General features: G+C 29.8%; 1 protein-coding gene across 4 annotated transcripts in view; it reads left to right on the forward strand.

The window, feature by feature from the left end:
* The first annotated feature begins 6,725 nt into the window (after positions 1–6,725).
* LOC141535776 (potassium voltage-gated channel subfamily KQT member 1-like) overlaps positions 6,726–17,717 on the forward strand; it is a 71,813-nt gene continuing 60,821 nt past the window's right edge. For 2 of the 4 annotated variants that reach the window (XM_074255883.1, XM_074255882.1), the window contains exon 1: positions 6,726–7,844. Coding sequence is in view for 1 of the 4 variants with exons in the window: in XM_074255882.1 (XP_074111983.1) it covers positions 7,819–7,844 (26 nt within the window). In the remaining 3 variants the exon portion in view is untranslated. Of the gene's footprint in view, positions 7,845–10,723; positions 10,762–17,717 lie in introns of those variants that run through there. The other 2 variants (XM_074255881.1, XM_074255884.1) reach the window with 2 other exon arrangements.

The raw sequence follows: 17,717 nt of genomic DNA on the forward strand, positions 1-17,717 counted from the left end.
CGAAGTAAAATTTTTTCTCGAAATTCTATTCTTGGTGGAAGTAATTTTTTATTAATTCAAATCATCATAAATACTTGATACAAAAAATTTTTATCGTTGATCAAGATTTTTAGATACCTTAGGGAAACAGCGCCACCTAATTCAGCTGAGAAAAAAATCTTCCCATTTGACATGTTAATCAATAAAAATATTAATGAAAATTTACTTCTATCAAGAACTAAATTTTTTGTAGCAAGAGGCAGAATTTTCTTAAAACAAGATTTTCTTGACTTAAATAAATTTTTTTGGATCTAGATATGTATTTCTTGAAGCAAGGGAATTAATTTTGTTGGAATAAGTGAAAATTCTTATGTCAAAAAAAAAAAATTTTTTTTTCAATGTTAGATGAATTTTTTTCTAATTCTTTTCTATTCTTAACAAATAATTTTTATTTTTATTTCTAATTAATTTATGACAAATATATTCTAATAATATAAGCTCACACATCTTTGGGCGATTAATTTTTTATATAAATAAACGACTACCTAAATTTAAAGATTATTTCTTCATGTATCTACTCACAGTTTGGGTTAACCTAATTGGGTTTTACTACGAGCCCAGTTAGGAAAACCCATCGATGCAATATTTACATTACGTTGAGAAAATCATCTTCGGTCCCATACAGGTCTCATTTGGGAGAACTTAGCAATTTTATTTTTATTTTTCGTTGGGTTATCCCTCTTAAGTTCCACACAGGACCCTATTGGGAAAAATTTAATAAAAATTATAATTTTTACATTGGGATTGCCCAATTGGGGCTAATTAGGCTCTTGTAGGGATTTTCCCATTGGGAATGCCTCTTCGGGACCGAATCAGATCCATATATATACCCTGGGTAATCCCAAAGTAATTTCTAGTCGGGTAAACATCAATAATTTAACATAAAAATTGAATTTCTTTTTTACGTTACGTCGATAAACATAAAAATTGAATAAAATTGTTCACAGATCATTGAATCTGAAAATTTTCACTCCATCAAAGTTTTATTTATGAACAATGAATAACGTTCCTTCTTGAAGTAAAGTTCACCCTTCGAAAGTTAAATAAATAAATAACCATGTGTATTTCGCATCTACATTCTGTATTCGACTTATGTTTGTTCTGCAAATTTTTTGCATCGTGTCATAGTTTATAAACCCCCACTGGATCCTTGAAGTTATACTCACCTTTCATAAGAAAAATGTATTACGAGTTTTTTCATGACTTTATTTATTATTATGTAATATTTATTAAGTTTTTTTTTGTAAGAATTTCTCGTAATTACTATTCTAAAAAAAATTAGAGAAACGGTTGATCCTAAAGGCCCTCCCTTCTACTTTCCGCTAATTCCATACTTAAGCACTCAAAATTGCACTAATTACGTTTTTGAACTCTTCGAGCTCAAAAATATAATTTTCGTGACATTTTAAGCTCTCTAAGCTCAAAAGTCTGATAGAAGTTAAATAAAACAATATTTTTTAAATTTTTAAACCGTATAAACTTTTGAATGAATAAACCGATTTTCACGCGGTTCATTATTTTGTTTTGTTTTATTATTATTATTATTATTATTATTTTGTTATTAAATGCTCAGGGGGGTTATCCCCGGAGTCCGATTCTCCGAGGGCCCAGCCTGAGCTCCATCCGTTACTGCTGGACCACTCCGCACAACAAGGCGGTTAGTAATTACAGCAGGCCAAAGTCATTTCCCTTAAGAGACGGAGAGAACCAAGTATAACAGCCTTCTGTATTCTAACTGCCAAGAACTCAGCTTTTGATGAGCAAGCTGGAACTTTGGCAAGTGAGGATACAAAAGACTGTTTCATCCCTCCTAGGACGCCAACAATCAGGACGACAAGCTTGACACGGTAACCTGGGTAAAGTTTGCCAATTTCAAACAGGAGATCCTGATATATTGGTCTTTTGTGCTCTTCTTTGGCTGAGATGTTGTATTCAGCCGGGGCCGAGAACTCAATGACATAAATGTCATGAGTGGCCTTGTCGAAGAGCACAATATCAGGTTTGTTGTGATCTATCCGCCGGGTTGTTGCAAATGGCATGTTCCAATAAATTTTGCAACTGTTATTCTCAACAACCTGGGGAATATCTCCTGGCAGATAAGGCAGCACTGGTGTCACGTCAATACCGTAGCAATGACGAAGATAGTAGGATAGTAGTACTCTCAGGGTAGCATTGTGACGCTGGATATATGCACCTCTCGCCAGCACTGGACATACCGACAAAAGGTGCATAAGCGTCTCCGGATGTTGTCTACACCCCCTACAGGAAGTGTCCGGAAGCTGCACCTTGCTACGGTACTCAAGAGTGTTAATGACACCATCTTGGCAGGCAAATATGAACCCTTCAGTCTCGGACATCAGGCCAGCTGACTTTAAGAAGGAAAACGTTAGCTGGGTGGACAAGCCATGATCACGCACGTGTTTAAAGAACACGCTGTGCATGGACTTGTCCATCAGTTCGCCAAGGAGTAGTTTTTCCTCGGCATTCCTGATGACGTTCTTAAATTCCTCCTTTCGGAGTTCCATAAGAGCGTTTATTTCTCCAAGACCGAGGGTTCTTGCCGCATATATTGCTGCCTTATACAAGAATGACCCCTTATGTTCATTTTCATGTTTATGTACAATTTGCATAAGAAAGTCATCCTCGTCTGCAGTGAAATTGACAACTTCGTGTGTTAAACCCAGGACCAAACGGTCGTGAAGCCGCTCCAAACTCTGCAAACCTCTCCCACCGATGGACCGGGAGAGGTATAATCTGGCGACTGATGAATTGGGGTGCATGCTCCGATTCATATTAATGATTTTACGGGTTTTGATGTCGAGATCTCGTAAATCCTTTCGGGCCCATTTCAGGACACCGAAAGAGTATAGTAAGACTGGGACAGCGAGCATATTAGTAGCTGAGACTTTATTTTTGCCGGAAAATTCGGAGGACCAAATTTTCCGGAGTCTCCTAACATACTCGCTCCGGAGAGTTGTTTGGACTGCAGAGACCGCATGCATACGGTGCTTTTCCATTCCTAGATATTTATACAACTCCCCGGCGTCTAATTGTCTTAAGACGCTCCCATCCACTAACTCGACATCATCACCAGTATCAGAGCACTTACCCCTCGCCAGATGTACGACCGCACACTTGTCCAACCCAAAAGACATTCCGACATCTCGTGTGTACTCTGCTACGATGTTGAGGGCCGCTTGTAGATGATCTTTATCAGCACTATACAGCTTCAGATCATCCATGTAAAGCAGATGGGTAATCAAATAGTTTCGATCACCCGGAGACCCCACAGAGTACCTACGAGTTTTACGGAGAGTAACAGATATAGGCAGCAGTGAAACGCAAAACAGCAGAGGGCTCAAGGAATCACCTTGGAAGACCCCCCGTTTATACTCTACAACTCCGGTTACGTGCAATGCATTTCCACTTCCAATGTGAAAACGCGTTCGCCAGAGCTGCATTGTACGCCGAATGCATTCCACTATTTCCGGATTGACTCCCAGGCATTTAAGTAGATATAAAATCAACTCATGTGGAGTTGAGTCAAATGCCTTGCGATAGTCAATCCAAGCCATTGACAGGTTGCGTTGATAGTAGATCGCATCTTGTAAGACGCATCGATCCACTATCAGGTTCTCCTTGCAACCTGACAGGCCTCTTTTACTGCCACGTTGTTCATATATCTGTTGCCATACAGGCTCTATCTGCTGCAAGATACGGTTATTTAAAATTTTTGTAAAAATTTTATAAACCGCATTCAAGCAGGTGATAGGCCTGAAATTCTTAGAGTAAGACAAGTCACCTTTTTTAGCTATCAGTACGGTTCGTCCTTCTACAAGCCAGTTCGGAATCGGATCGTCAGCTCTAATGTACGATGTAAATATGCGGGCCAGATGGAGGTGGGTAGAAGTAAACTTCTTCCACCAGAAGACATTAATGCCATCTGGTCCCGGGGCAGCCCAATTTTTGCTGCCATTTAGAGCTGAACGAACTTCATCCACACTGACTGCAGGGCTCTCTTCATCAGCATTCTGCCGACGGTGTTCCCGACAGAATGCTTTGAAGTCGTGCAGAGCTGGAGTATTGGCGTTCACGTTTGGTTGATCTCCATACAACTCAGTCCAAAAAGCTTCCACCCGCTCAGGTGTTGAATAAGTCCCGGTAACATCGGTCTTTGGTGTCAGAAACCGTGAAGGGCTGGATCGAAACAACGAGTTGTCGACCAACCGCTTCAGCCTTTTCTCTAGTGACTTTTTGGCAGTCACTAGAGCCCGCAATTTATTAAGAGACTCTTCTTTGATGACAAGAAGAGTACTCTCGTTCAGTGTGTGATGACGCCACCGAAGTTCAGCAGCAATGCGTCGAATACGGGGCGTGTATGCTTTTTGAGTTGTTTCGAACTCAATCACACACTGAATGCGGGAGACATGTTTCCGGGATCTGTCAATTTTGGAGCCAAGTTGTAAGATGCGCTGTTTCAACCTTGCCTCGATCGAGAGACAATGTCTCTCTCTCGGAAAAGCCGAAACTGCTGCACCATACACAACCTGGCTCACAATGAGCAGGTTGGAATCCTCCAGGATGGTTGCACGGAGATCTTCGTTTACCGCGTCAAGCTGTTTTATTATTATTATTATTATTATTATTATTATTATTTTATTAGTATTATTAGTATTATTATTTCTTTTTGTTTTAAGTTCGCCATAAAGCAATTAATTTAGTTGTAAAAGATGAGATTATGAGGCTTGTACTTTTGGATTTTACAAATTTTTTTGTGATGTTTTTCATAATCATCTTTTATCATTCAATAGAAGTATTTTATTTTGTACAAAGAATGCTAATAATAATAAGGATAAAGGACAAATTTAATTTTTCGATATTATTAAAAAATATCTTTAAGATAATGATAAAAGGAGAAAACGTTATTTAATTATGATTTTCTCAAAATTAAAAAAAAAAAAATAATGCATGAAGTTTTTATATAATTTTATAATTAATTTCAAAAACTGTATCAATTTATTTTCGTTTCTCACTAATCAAGAGAAGCCGAACTATTTTTGTTGCATTTCTACAATAAACGCTTCAATAGAAAGAAAATTTTAAAATGATGTATTTGCTTAAAAGAAATTCATGAAGCAACAACATTAGGGAATATTTCTAAGGAATAAATGCATTTTATTATGAAAAATTGCTGTAACTCTGATATAATATTTTAACGTGTAAACCTATAAGTAATAGAGAAAATGTTTTAATTCATCCAGAAAAAGTTTATTTGAACTAAAGAGATTTACAGAAAGTAAAAAGTTTTTTTTACACAAGAAATTTTTACTTGAATTATTTCAGTTTTTATTCTGAAGCTGTGAGAAATATTCTCTACATTAATCTATATTCTACAGCAAAGACTTAGACTTTTTTGCGTAGGATAGTTGACTATGTAAAATATACGTAAGGGTCACATCATTTTATGAGAACAATTTTGAATATGTATAAATAATTCAAAAAATATTGTCTCTTCAATTAACTAAACACTAGCAACTTGTAGTCACAACATGGCTGCCAAAAATTGAAATTTACAATTCAAAAAGTAATAACAATTAAAACAGTAAAACGATGGACTCCAAAGGTCATACCTGCAACTTCCCGCTAATTCCATATCTATAAGCGCTTAAAATTGCACTTACGACGTTTTTGAACTTTTCGAGCTCAAAAGTCTGATAGCAATTTAATAAAACACTATTATTTAAATTTTCAAACTGCCATTACTTTTGAATGAATAAACCGATTTTCGCACAGTTGGCAGCATCCGATGCAGTTTTTTAAATTCTATGATATACTTTTCAATACGAATTGATCAGACCGAAAATTCCGATGTAAATGTTTTCTTAGCGAAAAGTTAAAAATAATATTGCTATCCTAAGATAAATTACGAATAATTTTATGAACTCATATTTATTAATTTTTTTTTTTTATTTTTAATGTAATATAAAAGAGTTTGAGTACTTTTGATATAAATTAAAAAATAGCAATAACATTGCTATGACAGGATTAATTAACAATAATTAACGAAAATTGTGACAGAACAAGCTTATACAACTAAAAAACTATTCAAAACTGCTCCAAAAACTTAACACAAAAAACTGGCCTCGTTTGAGTTTACCAAGTTCTTAGTAGATCTTGTACCAAGACTAAAAGCGATTGTATTCTCTCTGAAGGATATCTACAAGAAAACAATGCAAGTGTGGTAATCTAAGCTTATTCTTGTTTGGTACTTAGTAAGTTAAAGTAGGACCGTTGACTATCACTAAAAAATTTATAAAATTGTGAAACTGCACAAATTCTGGTCAAAACTTCTCGAATGATATTAAAATTAATTAAAAAAAAAAAAAAAAAAAAAAAACAACCATGTTATCATGTATAATTATGCTGAAGAAAAAAATATATCTCATTTTTTCGATTATAGGATTTTAATTCATCCTTATATCGATAGTGTTTGAAAAAAAATTGAAATTAACTTGGCCGATTAAATTCAAAGTTCAATTTCCTTTGCAGGCCAGATCGTCTCGAAAAGATCGATCTATTTAGAAAATATTCAAGGTTTATAAAAACGTATGTGCTCAGCGGTCACGGACTCTAAAAATCAAACTAACAGCCATAACTTCCTGAATTAAAAAACGTATAATTTTCTCACCGTTTAAATTTAAAAACAGAATCATTCTAAAATTACATAGAGAATAAATTGATCAGGCGTACGAAGATGGTGTATCTTGAAGTCTGTTAAACTCTTGTTGTATAAAATGTATAAAATGTAAATAAAGGATAATAGCAGAAAGAGGAAAAATTTAAGAGCAGAGTAGTATGAGGGTTGCTAACTCAAATACGAAGTGAGCGCATGAGGTTCGTGTGACTTGACGCAGTGGAGGAAGAGGATCAAGAGGACAAAACGCGCCCCCTTGCTTGAGGAATTCGAGGGAGGTAGTCGTCCGCTTGACGTGACGGCGTAAAGCAACACGTAATGCTCACAGTGCCGTCAGTAATCATACGATCAAATGATTACATTTCACTCAAGTTTACTTAACAAAAGTGGCCATGTTAATAATAATAACACTAATATCGTAAATAATCAGAACAATTTTACTTTATTTAATCATTAGTTACAAAAAAAATTTTTATTTACAACCACGACTTGGTAAAATGATTCGTGATATTGTTATAATTTCCAAGTATGATTTAAAATTGTACAATAATACTTGAGGAAATAAATAGTGTAAATTAGTGATAAATAATTAAAAGGTATTAATAGAATAAATGTAAAAAATAAATTAAGTAGGTGTAGTATATAAAATAATAATCGGACTAGCCGGTCTAGTCTGTTTACACGCTTTGCATGGCTCACAGTGCAACACGTGCAGCGTGTGTTATGTATTGGTCAAAAAATAATTAATTCTCTTTCCCTCTGCTTAGCAGTAAACTTCGATGGAGCACTTCTCGTTGAATAGTCGATTCAACGGTTGGCACCGTACATGTGCCAAGTTATATTTTAACGTCTTTATATACAAAGTTCACTATGATTTACACTTTGCAAATTTTATATTCAACTATATGCTTCTATAAATATGAATAATAAAAAAAAATGTACAAAAAGAGCAAACAGCTTTACCGCCAATAGAAAAAGATAAAAGAACTATGACGTAGATATGTTTATCTGTAAAGAATAATATATTTTATATTGTGACGTCAGCGCAATGAATGAAGTAAAACGACGTGGGGACTGGAAAACTTATGGCCTTCATAATCACTTCGCATAGGTGAGATTTTTTGTTACAATAAATTTTTATATAATTAACTTTTAACATATTAGTATGCTATGCGTCGTTTTACTCTTTATTGCATGTTGTTGATGTGTTAATTGAAATTTATGAGATGTTTTTTATTAGCTGTTATTTTTATTTATTTTTAACTTGAAATGATATGAATTAGCTAACCGTAAAATAAATAAAAAATGAATGTCAGTAATTTGAATAGATTATTTGTTCCGTTTTAATAATTAACCTGATATCTTTTTTTAAACATAAATTCCCGATTAGGAACAGTATGTAATCATCACGTATTAAATGTGTCGGCGGTCTGTTAAATTTTTTTCTTGACGGTTTTTATTGCCAAAACAAGATCATCATAGTAATGTTTACATTTCTATATCTATCTAAAACTACTAGTATTTATATCATCCACGCTACGCATACATTTATTTTCTTTTCTTATATCTTCTTTACTTCGTATGTGGACAATATAACTCATCCATGTACATTAATTTAATATGCATAGCGGTAATTTTCGATCGAGTTTTTATCGGTTATTTGTCATTTGAATAAATGTTAGCATAGAAAATATTTATATTAGGGTACGATGTGCTTTATATTTTATGCGGTGATATAGACATATATCTATAGTATGCAAGCTTTTTCAATGAGAAATTGATTTCTTGAAAGTCTATTCGAGATATGGATTACGAACTTGTTAAAATAAATAGACCGAAGAATTAAATTAACAAAAAGTTATTGCTAAGTTTTGGTATAGTTGTGTCTGTGTGACAAATGTGTTTTGTTATTGACATAGACGTTGTCTTTGTACATGGGTCTTTGTACAGTCTCCTTGGGTTACGTTTACTTCAAACTCATTAATGTCAATCGATGATACCTTTGTTTAACTTTGGTAATATAATTGTGTGTTACGTTTTATTACAAAGTTGGTGAAAGTAAATCAATTGGATATAGTTGTTCTTGTTTGTAATACTCAGTTTAGAAAAAATTTTTGTAATATTATATTGTGATATATTATAATTACTATCTAATAATTATCAAAACTTGATTGATCTAGTTTTATTTCGCCGAATACAAACCCTTAAGGAACCAAAATTAAACTTAAAAAAAAATCTTTACATTTTTTATTATAATATATTTATGCATAAAAATTTACAAAAAATCTGATGGATAGCTCATTAGTCATTATTAAAAATACAATTTGATTTTTTCATTTTACATTTGAGTTTTTCCGAAATTTAATTTTAGACCCAAATTTCTTTGTATAATTACGAGAATTTATTGATAATACAGCTTTAATGTAAACTTCCAAAAAGTACTTTTCTTTATTTTTATTTAAAAGTGCTTTAAGAATAATGATGACACTGGTTCAAATTTATCGTTAATTGAAATTTAGTTTTTTGTAACGATTCCTTTAGGTAAATTTTGACATATTAGAAGAGATAATTTAAAAGAAAATATCGTGTACAAAACTGTATAGCTGATAACTAAAATTATTATTTGTTTTATTTTTGAAATAGATATTTTATTATTATTATTATTATTATTTATTTCAGCCTGACGACCTAGAAATGAACTCGGTTAAACACATAAATTAACAATCTCTCTTATTATCTAAATATCATAGCATCACATAAATTGGAATATCTTGGAATATAGATAATGGATACATTTAAGTACATGACACTATTTTGTAAACTTGTAACAAAATTTATTATCAATTGAATTTATGCAACTAAAAGTAAACAAAATTTAGGTATTGTTTATGTGTGTAATAATTATGAGTTATAATCAAAACATTGCAACATTAAGAGTTAGATGGACTATAAATAAAAATACGAAACTGTCGACCGTCGGCATTAACTTTACTCAAAATATACCGCAGAAGAGTGATCGGTTTAGAATACTGTATAATTCAATTGCAAAGATCTTTTTTCTCTTATAAGCACACGACGTAGTCTAATCTCTTAAAAAAAGTATTTTGTGGGTTGACTCTAAAGTATGATGTATATATGTTTTTATGATTTACATTTAGGATTTAGAAATGAATAAGTTTTTTTCTTTTTTTAATAAAATCTCATATAAATTACAATTTGCTCATTAGATTTATCTGTTAATTTTTTCACAAATTTTTTTTTTTTGCTAAAAAGATTTATTTTCCTTATCACTTTTAAGATGTCTAAGATATCTATATGATATCAAATCATTTGAGAAAGTTTTTTAAACGAAAATTAACCGAGAGAACTTTTGTAAATAATTAAAAATATGAAGAAAAAAAATGCGCAAAACTATTTCTTAAATTTGTTATTAAAAATTTTAAATGAATTAATTCATTTCAATGAGTTTCATGTCATTTGATGTAATTTACAAAATTTTCAAAATATACAAAAGTAATACATTCAAGAAATATTTTTTTTTTAATAAATGTTTTGTTAACAATTGATCAAAGTTGATTGATTTAAAAAATTTGATCTAGAATTTTTTCCTAAATTATATTTATGAATCTTAAAATATATTTACACGCACTTAAACACACGCTTTCTGGTAAGTATGCAGAATAGTTTACTTATAGATCTTATAATCTCAATATCTGAGAATATTAGGATCCCAAATTTTTTTAATTCACAACATTTAATTTACGAAAAAAATTAAAAAATTAGTTCATTCAAATTGAAGACATAAAAGTATTTTTATCTTTATCTGGCTTTAGCTGTAATTATTTATTTATAAGCAAATTCTTTATTTATAAGTACATTTATAAAAGTATCTCTTATTCGAATATCTTTTAGTTATTTTTGGTCTGTATTTATGATTAGATCATAGGGTATGAATAAGTTTTCTTGTAGAAATATATAGTGTAGAAAATACATATCTGTTGTGCGAGACCATTTTATTTACTCTTCATGTAAATATTACATAAATTAATTGATGTTAACTTTGACATTTCAAATATAATCGTTATTGATTTGATTGTTAAGTCTTTATGCATATGATAAATAATTTTACTGTAATTGATTACAGTTTTATTGTTTATAATTCTTTCAATTAAAAGTTAAAAAATTAATATATTAATTATTCGTTATGTAAGTACAATGAGCATATATTATGAAAATCTATTTTTCAATTATTATTATATACACTGTAAAAGATTTCTGTGTAAAAATGGACTCAGAGCACTTTACAGGGCCGTGTAATGTGAAATAACGATGTAAAATTCTATCGGTGTGAATTTTCCATCCGTGGAATTTTAACAAGGTGTAATCTACTATTTTTTTACACCATTGCGTGTTATTCGATATATTTTTGTTTAATAAGCTACAACTGATCATAGAACATTTTTAATTACTTAATTTTTGTCTTGAATTAATTACTATATTAATGTTATTTAAATATTAAATAGTTTGTTAAATATTTTAATATGTTTTTGATTATTTATTTTGATTATGTTATATATATTACTGTAAATAATTTTATAATGTACTCGCTGAGAAGTTTATGGTAATGATTACCATTATCCATTTTTAATAATTACAATTCTCGATGATATTTTAAATATTATTTTACTTTCATGTTAATAGTTCAAATCTTGTATGATAACTATGACTATCATGATAGTAATGATTGCTATCATGATATATTATTATATAATTATATTATTTTTATTCCTTTTTCTATATTTTAAAAACATATCATGTACATAAAAAATATGAAAAAATCAGGTGGGTACTCAAATAAAAGGTGCGCAGTAGCTTATCGGATCCGGCTCTTGCTTACCAAAGCATTGGACTGGGTTCGAGTCCGGTGTACACCAATGAATATTTTCAATATTTAAGTGTATTATTATGCTCAGCCCAAAAAATAAAACGAGTTCCAATCTCAAAAGTTTACCCCCTACTGTAGTCGCTCACGACCTTAGTAGTTTATGCGACTTTAAACAATAAAAAAAAAGGTCTCGATAAGTGTAACATAGGAATGAGTTTTTAAAAATGTCAATAATTAATAATCGATATTATCAATTACATCTCGATATTACGCTAAACGAGACTTGTTATTTGAGTACTTGCATGAATTTTTTATTCATTTTATGTCTCACAAATACAATATAATATATATTATATTCATGACTAATTAGTATTGATAGGAACAATTACTATCTTTGTATCGTAAGTATTAATGTGTAACATTACAGATATTATAATTATTAATATTATAAAAATTATAATATTGATGGTAATGATCACCATCATGTCAAAATTTAAAATTTTACCATCGCTTGATTATAATCTTTATCACATAAATTTTTCAGCGTGTAGAGTCGATGTTTAACTTTTGAATGCAAAATTATCGTGAAGTATACATTTATACGGTCGATGGGGTAAAAATATTTAATTTAAAGCCCCTCAATTTAACACGGTATTTGATGTAATTAAAAATTTTCAAAAAATTTATGTTTTTAACAACTACTAGATTTTCGAGCTCGATTCTTACTACATTTTTGAAGATCTTTGGTTATTTATCTAAAAAATAAATAGGTTATTCAATGGAAAACTGGAAATTTTTTTCATCAAAAATTTTTTTGCAATTCCAACCAGAGAAGTATGACTTTAGAGTGACGTTTGCCGTCTCTGAAGTATACCTTTTTATGACAAAAAATACTTCAAACACTGTTCAGGCATAAGTACCGAAAAACCTCTACTTTTTTTTTTCTATCTTTCCTTTCTGCTTTTCAACACAGATCTTTGATATACTATAGTTCATTGAAAATTTTCATCGTTCTTAAAATCGCTATGAAAGGCGGCTAAAATCTAAAGATAATTTACAACGCTTGAAAAATTTTCAACGGAGCTTATTGAGTTAAAAAATATAACTTTTATACATTTTCGAGCTCTCAAAACTGGTAGTTGTTGGAAACACACTTTTCAACTTCCCGCTAAAAAAATTGAAAATTTTCGAAAAAAGGGAAGTTATTGATTTCGGTCCGATTTTCTAAGGTCGAGTTGTCATCGGATTTCTACGTTTTGAGGTCTCAGAAAGCCGTTCTGACTATTCTCGCCGAGATGTCCAGGCGTATATGTGTGGATGTATGTGTGTAAATAAATTGTTGTCGTACGGTTTCTCAAAAATGAATCAACTGATTAAATTCTACGACACGATAGTGGAAAATGTTTGTCAAAACTAAGATCTGATTGGATTTAACAGTTAATCCATCGAGCCATTCCGAAGAAATTAAAAAAAAATCTGAGTGTTTATGTTTTTTAAAAATAAGTTTAAAGCGTGAGAAAAAATTATAATAAAGCCATCGATACATTTTTTTCTTTTAAAACTGCGTCGAATGCTTTTTTAAAAATGAAAATCGAACGACGCGTTCAAAGGTTATAGTTGTTTAAAAATTCACAAAAATTTTTTTTTTCGATATTTTAATATTTTATAGATTGCAGTAAATGTTTTTTTCAGACAATTTTTCACGAATCAACTAAATTACAGAATTTTTAATTTGAAAGTAATATTTTTGAAATCGAAGATTGGAAATATTGATGGATTCATTTTGAACTTGAAGAGCTCAAAATTTCAAAATGTAAATAAAATTCTAAAAAATGAAAAAAATTATACTTTGAACTAAAAGAATTTAAAAATTTACGAAAGATCAAGTTTTTCAAATAAAAAATCTGTCAAAATTGCCAAAAATAATTTGCTATAGTCAATAGTTGGCCAAATTAAAAATTTAAACAATGATTCAATACATTTTGAGCTCGGAGAGTGAAAAACTGTGCTTTGAGCTTGAAAAGCTCAAATATTAACTAAAAAAACACATTTTAAGGCGCTTCAAATTCAAGCCGCAGGAAGTTCTAGGGTTGGCCTGCGGGGTCAATCGATTTCTAGATTTTTTGAAAATTCTTAACCGCTATATCTCCTGAACAACTCAACTGTTTTTTTATGTGGTCCGTGGCATTCAGTGTAGTTGTTTAAGCTCAAAAACATTTTTTTTTACATTATAAATGATTCGACAAGAAATTCTGATTGTACAAAAAAAAATACTTTTCTTGAATTTTTTCGAAAAAAATATCTCTCGAACGAATTGACCGATTTTGATCTGGTTAACAATATTGAATGTAGTTTTCTACATACAAAAAGATAGCTCATTACCTGCTAAAAAATCTGGCTCAAGATTTCAAAATTATGTAAGTAAAAGACTTTTCGAAATTATTCGACAGCAATTTTTTGATATTGATATGGTTTCGCGCGATTTTTTCAAGTTAAGAGATGATTAAAATCTAGAATCGATCGATTCAATAGTTTGTGTTATTATAAAAAAAAAAAAAACATTCTTTTGAAAATTTTCTTAGAGAATTTATTAAAACTAACATGAAATTTAATAGCAATAAAAACTTTTGAATGTCGCAAACCGCGCTTCGATCGGTCGAGTTATTCAAAAGTCATGAGAGGTTTACACACAAACACTGAGAGAAAAGTGCATAGTTAGCTGAATTATAACGTCACAAGTATAAAAATATAGTTTTCTGAACTTTTTTTTTATAGTTACTCGAACTATGCATTAGTTGATGTAACTATTATGAAATAGTTATATAGATTATATTTTATTATGTTTTCATTCACATTTTTCTGTTTACGTGTTAAAAAAAATTCATATAGTTATTAAAAGGTTGATACAGACGATGTCTCAAATAGCTTAATTAAAAGTGCCCTTGATGTGTAATCAAAAGATCCAGGTTCGATTCCCAGTCCGGTGTATGTGACTTATTTAATTTGTTTTCTGAGTTTAAGTGAGTTAAGATGACTATTAAGTCTATGTTTAACTAAAAATAGTTTAAGTAACTACATATTGAGGTTCAATAAAACAAATAATTTTACACAGAAAAAAAAATTTACTTGAATCAAGTAAATAATTTTGAAGAATTTCATTGTCTTGGTTTGAGTTGAAAAATTCTTAAACTAAGAAATTTCACTTGGTTTAAGTAAATTTTACTTGATTCAAGAATTTTTCGTCTTTATTCAAGACAATGAGCTTCTTCAAAATTATTTTCTTGGCTCAAGAATTTTTTTCTTGGATCAAGTTAATTTTTTTTTCAGTGTAGGTATGAAAACTTCAATTAAATAGTGGCGATGCTATTCAATTTGATTTTTTTAGTTCAAAGAACCATATTTTTCTCTCAGTGCACACAAATCAGGACTTCTTCATGAAAATGGTCAGAGTAGTTTTCTAGGGTCTTACAACTTGAAGATCTGATGAGAACTTGACTTTTGAAAACCGGGGTGAAACCAGTAACTTCCAAATTTTTTAAGAATCATTGATTTTTATATCAGGAAGTTAAAAAAATTTTGTTCGATACATTATGTGTAAAGTGTGGAATCTGGTACACTTGAATTTGCTAATCTCGCCTTTATGGTTATGTTTTTATCCGCTACGAAATCACGTACGTTTTTCCGGATTACTTTGCTCGTCCACTGATCTCCAAATAGCCGTTATACAGAGATCTATATAATCGTTATATATAGATCAGTGTGCTCGTTCGTGTAACGACGTACTCGATTCCGTAATAACGGATGCATCATAACTTTAAGCTCGTATCGCAAATTCAAGCGAACCAAAAACCCTCACTTAAAATATCTATTGAAAATAACTATATTTTGGTCGTATTATCGTCAAAACTGTTTGAGCTTGCAAAAAATTATTGAAAAAATTTTAAATCATCGATATTAAAAAAAAAAAAACATTACTTCAAGTCGACTTAATACTTCGAGCTTGGTTGAAACTATCGAAAACAATCAACGAGGTAAAATGCTAAAATAATTAGTTGAAAGTTATCTTTTTTTCCCAATAATTACTATTCATACATTTAATTCTAAAATTTTAAAGAATTAGTATACCTTATGTTTATTATTTGAAGAAAATAGAAATAGTTTGAAATTTATCTTGTGAAATAGTACCTATCAGTTAGATGGAAAATAAACCGACCATTACTTTAGTAAGTTAAAAAATTCCATTTATAGTTAAAAATAAATGACATTGAAGTTGGCAGACATTAAATATTATTTAAAAATTTTATAATAATGTAATTATTGTACAAAAAAATTTCATTAAAAAATTTCATATGTGAAAATTAATAAAAATTACAAGTGAAAATTTTTTGAAGTATTTTTAGTATTTTTTTATTGTAATTGATTTGTTATTAAAATTTTTAAAATTGACAGTTGACGGCTAACTTCAGCATTATAAAAATAAAGTTATTTATTTTAATTGGAAGTGAAAAAATATGATTAAAGCATTATATAAAATAATAAAAATTTATATTGACTGTTCCTATAAACAATGAACAATCCAAATTGATTGCATACGTTAGATTAAATCTTCAATTATTGTTATGCGAAATAACGGTAAAATCGCGATTTTATCAAATATTCACGTATTAGGGATTAACTGGTCTTATAATAATATTTTCGTTTGCACGTGCGTGTGTTTACATGTAAATTTTTATAAACATCGAATGCTAGAGGGAATATATTACTATAAAAAATCGATATATGCATGTCCGTAATTGGTTAAAAACTGTTTGATAATTTTGAATGAAATTTAATAAAGTTTATTTTATAATACTTTTCCAACTTTCAATTTTCAGATTTTATCCATTCAAAATATAAATATTCAACATAGCACGATTAATATTTAATTGATTAATGAATGAGCCAATGATAAATGTTTCGTTTGACAATATTATCTAATTACGAAGTATTATTAATTAATTGCTTTTTTTTTTCTTTTTTATTGAGATATAAAATTTTCAATGATTATCTGATTATACTCCATATGTTTTCAAATCATGACAGTGGAAAAATTTTAGAGTTTTTGACAGCGTCAGCAATTTTATATGTCGTACTCAGCTTGTATTATAAAATTTATCTCGTGACAGAGAATCAGTTGAATCGTCATAGAAAAGACGAATTTGTTTCAATTTTCATAGAGACTCATTTTTTTTTTGTATTTGATATGATCAATGTGATCATCGTTTTGTCGAAAAAAAATTTGTTAATTAAAATTCTCAAAATATCGGATATTGGTTGTCTTTGGATTTATTTTCGGTTTTATTCAGCTGTATCCGTTTATTCCGCTCTAGGGCAGGTTTTGTAAGCTGTACGATAATAAAGGTTTTTTCGCACTATTAATCAGCGTATATGTCAGAACATATTACAAAAACTTGGAATCAGCCTTATTTAAACAAATTAAAGTCTAGGTAATTTATGATGGAAGATAAATCTACTATCATAAATCAAAAAGATCAAATAATTCCGGAAAAAATATATTGATTTATAAAATCCCACAATAAAATCGTGTAAAGAACACTATAAATATTTTATATCGATAAATGATGACAGAATAAGAATATAAAACAAAATTTTTATAGTCATAGTAGTTTAATAGTATTGAAAATGTGAGCTATCGAATTGTTTCAGTTCATTGATTACAAATAACGCATAAATATCTGTGCTTCTATAAAGATAAGATCATACTAATTCCTTTTTCTCTTCTCTTCTTTTTTTTTCATTTTAGTTAATTAAATTGGTGTATTTAGCTTATACAAAATGACAAATTATTAATCTAGAAGATTAAAAATCGATTAATTGTAAATTATAAACTTTATTCTTAGATAATATAACAATTCGTTATATATGAACATGTATATTAGGGCTCAGCTGAAGTATAAATAATTTTAAATTATTGCAATAATTTTCATATTTCTAATTATAAAAGTATCGTATAAAATTTCATGGTTTAAATCCTTACAAACTTATCATCCGACGTTGCCTATAATTTAGATTTCTATGGAAAATTATTTTAGAGGTTTT

The sequence above is a fragment of the Cotesia typhae genome, unplaced genomic scaffold, assembly GCF_013202065.1.
Source record: "Cotesia typhae breed Kobodo isofemale line unplaced genomic scaffold, CoteBio_Ctyphae scaffold_152, whole genome shotgun sequence".
Classification (NCBI taxonomy): domain Eukaryota; kingdom Metazoa; phylum Arthropoda; class Insecta; order Hymenoptera; family Braconidae; genus Cotesia; species Cotesia typhae.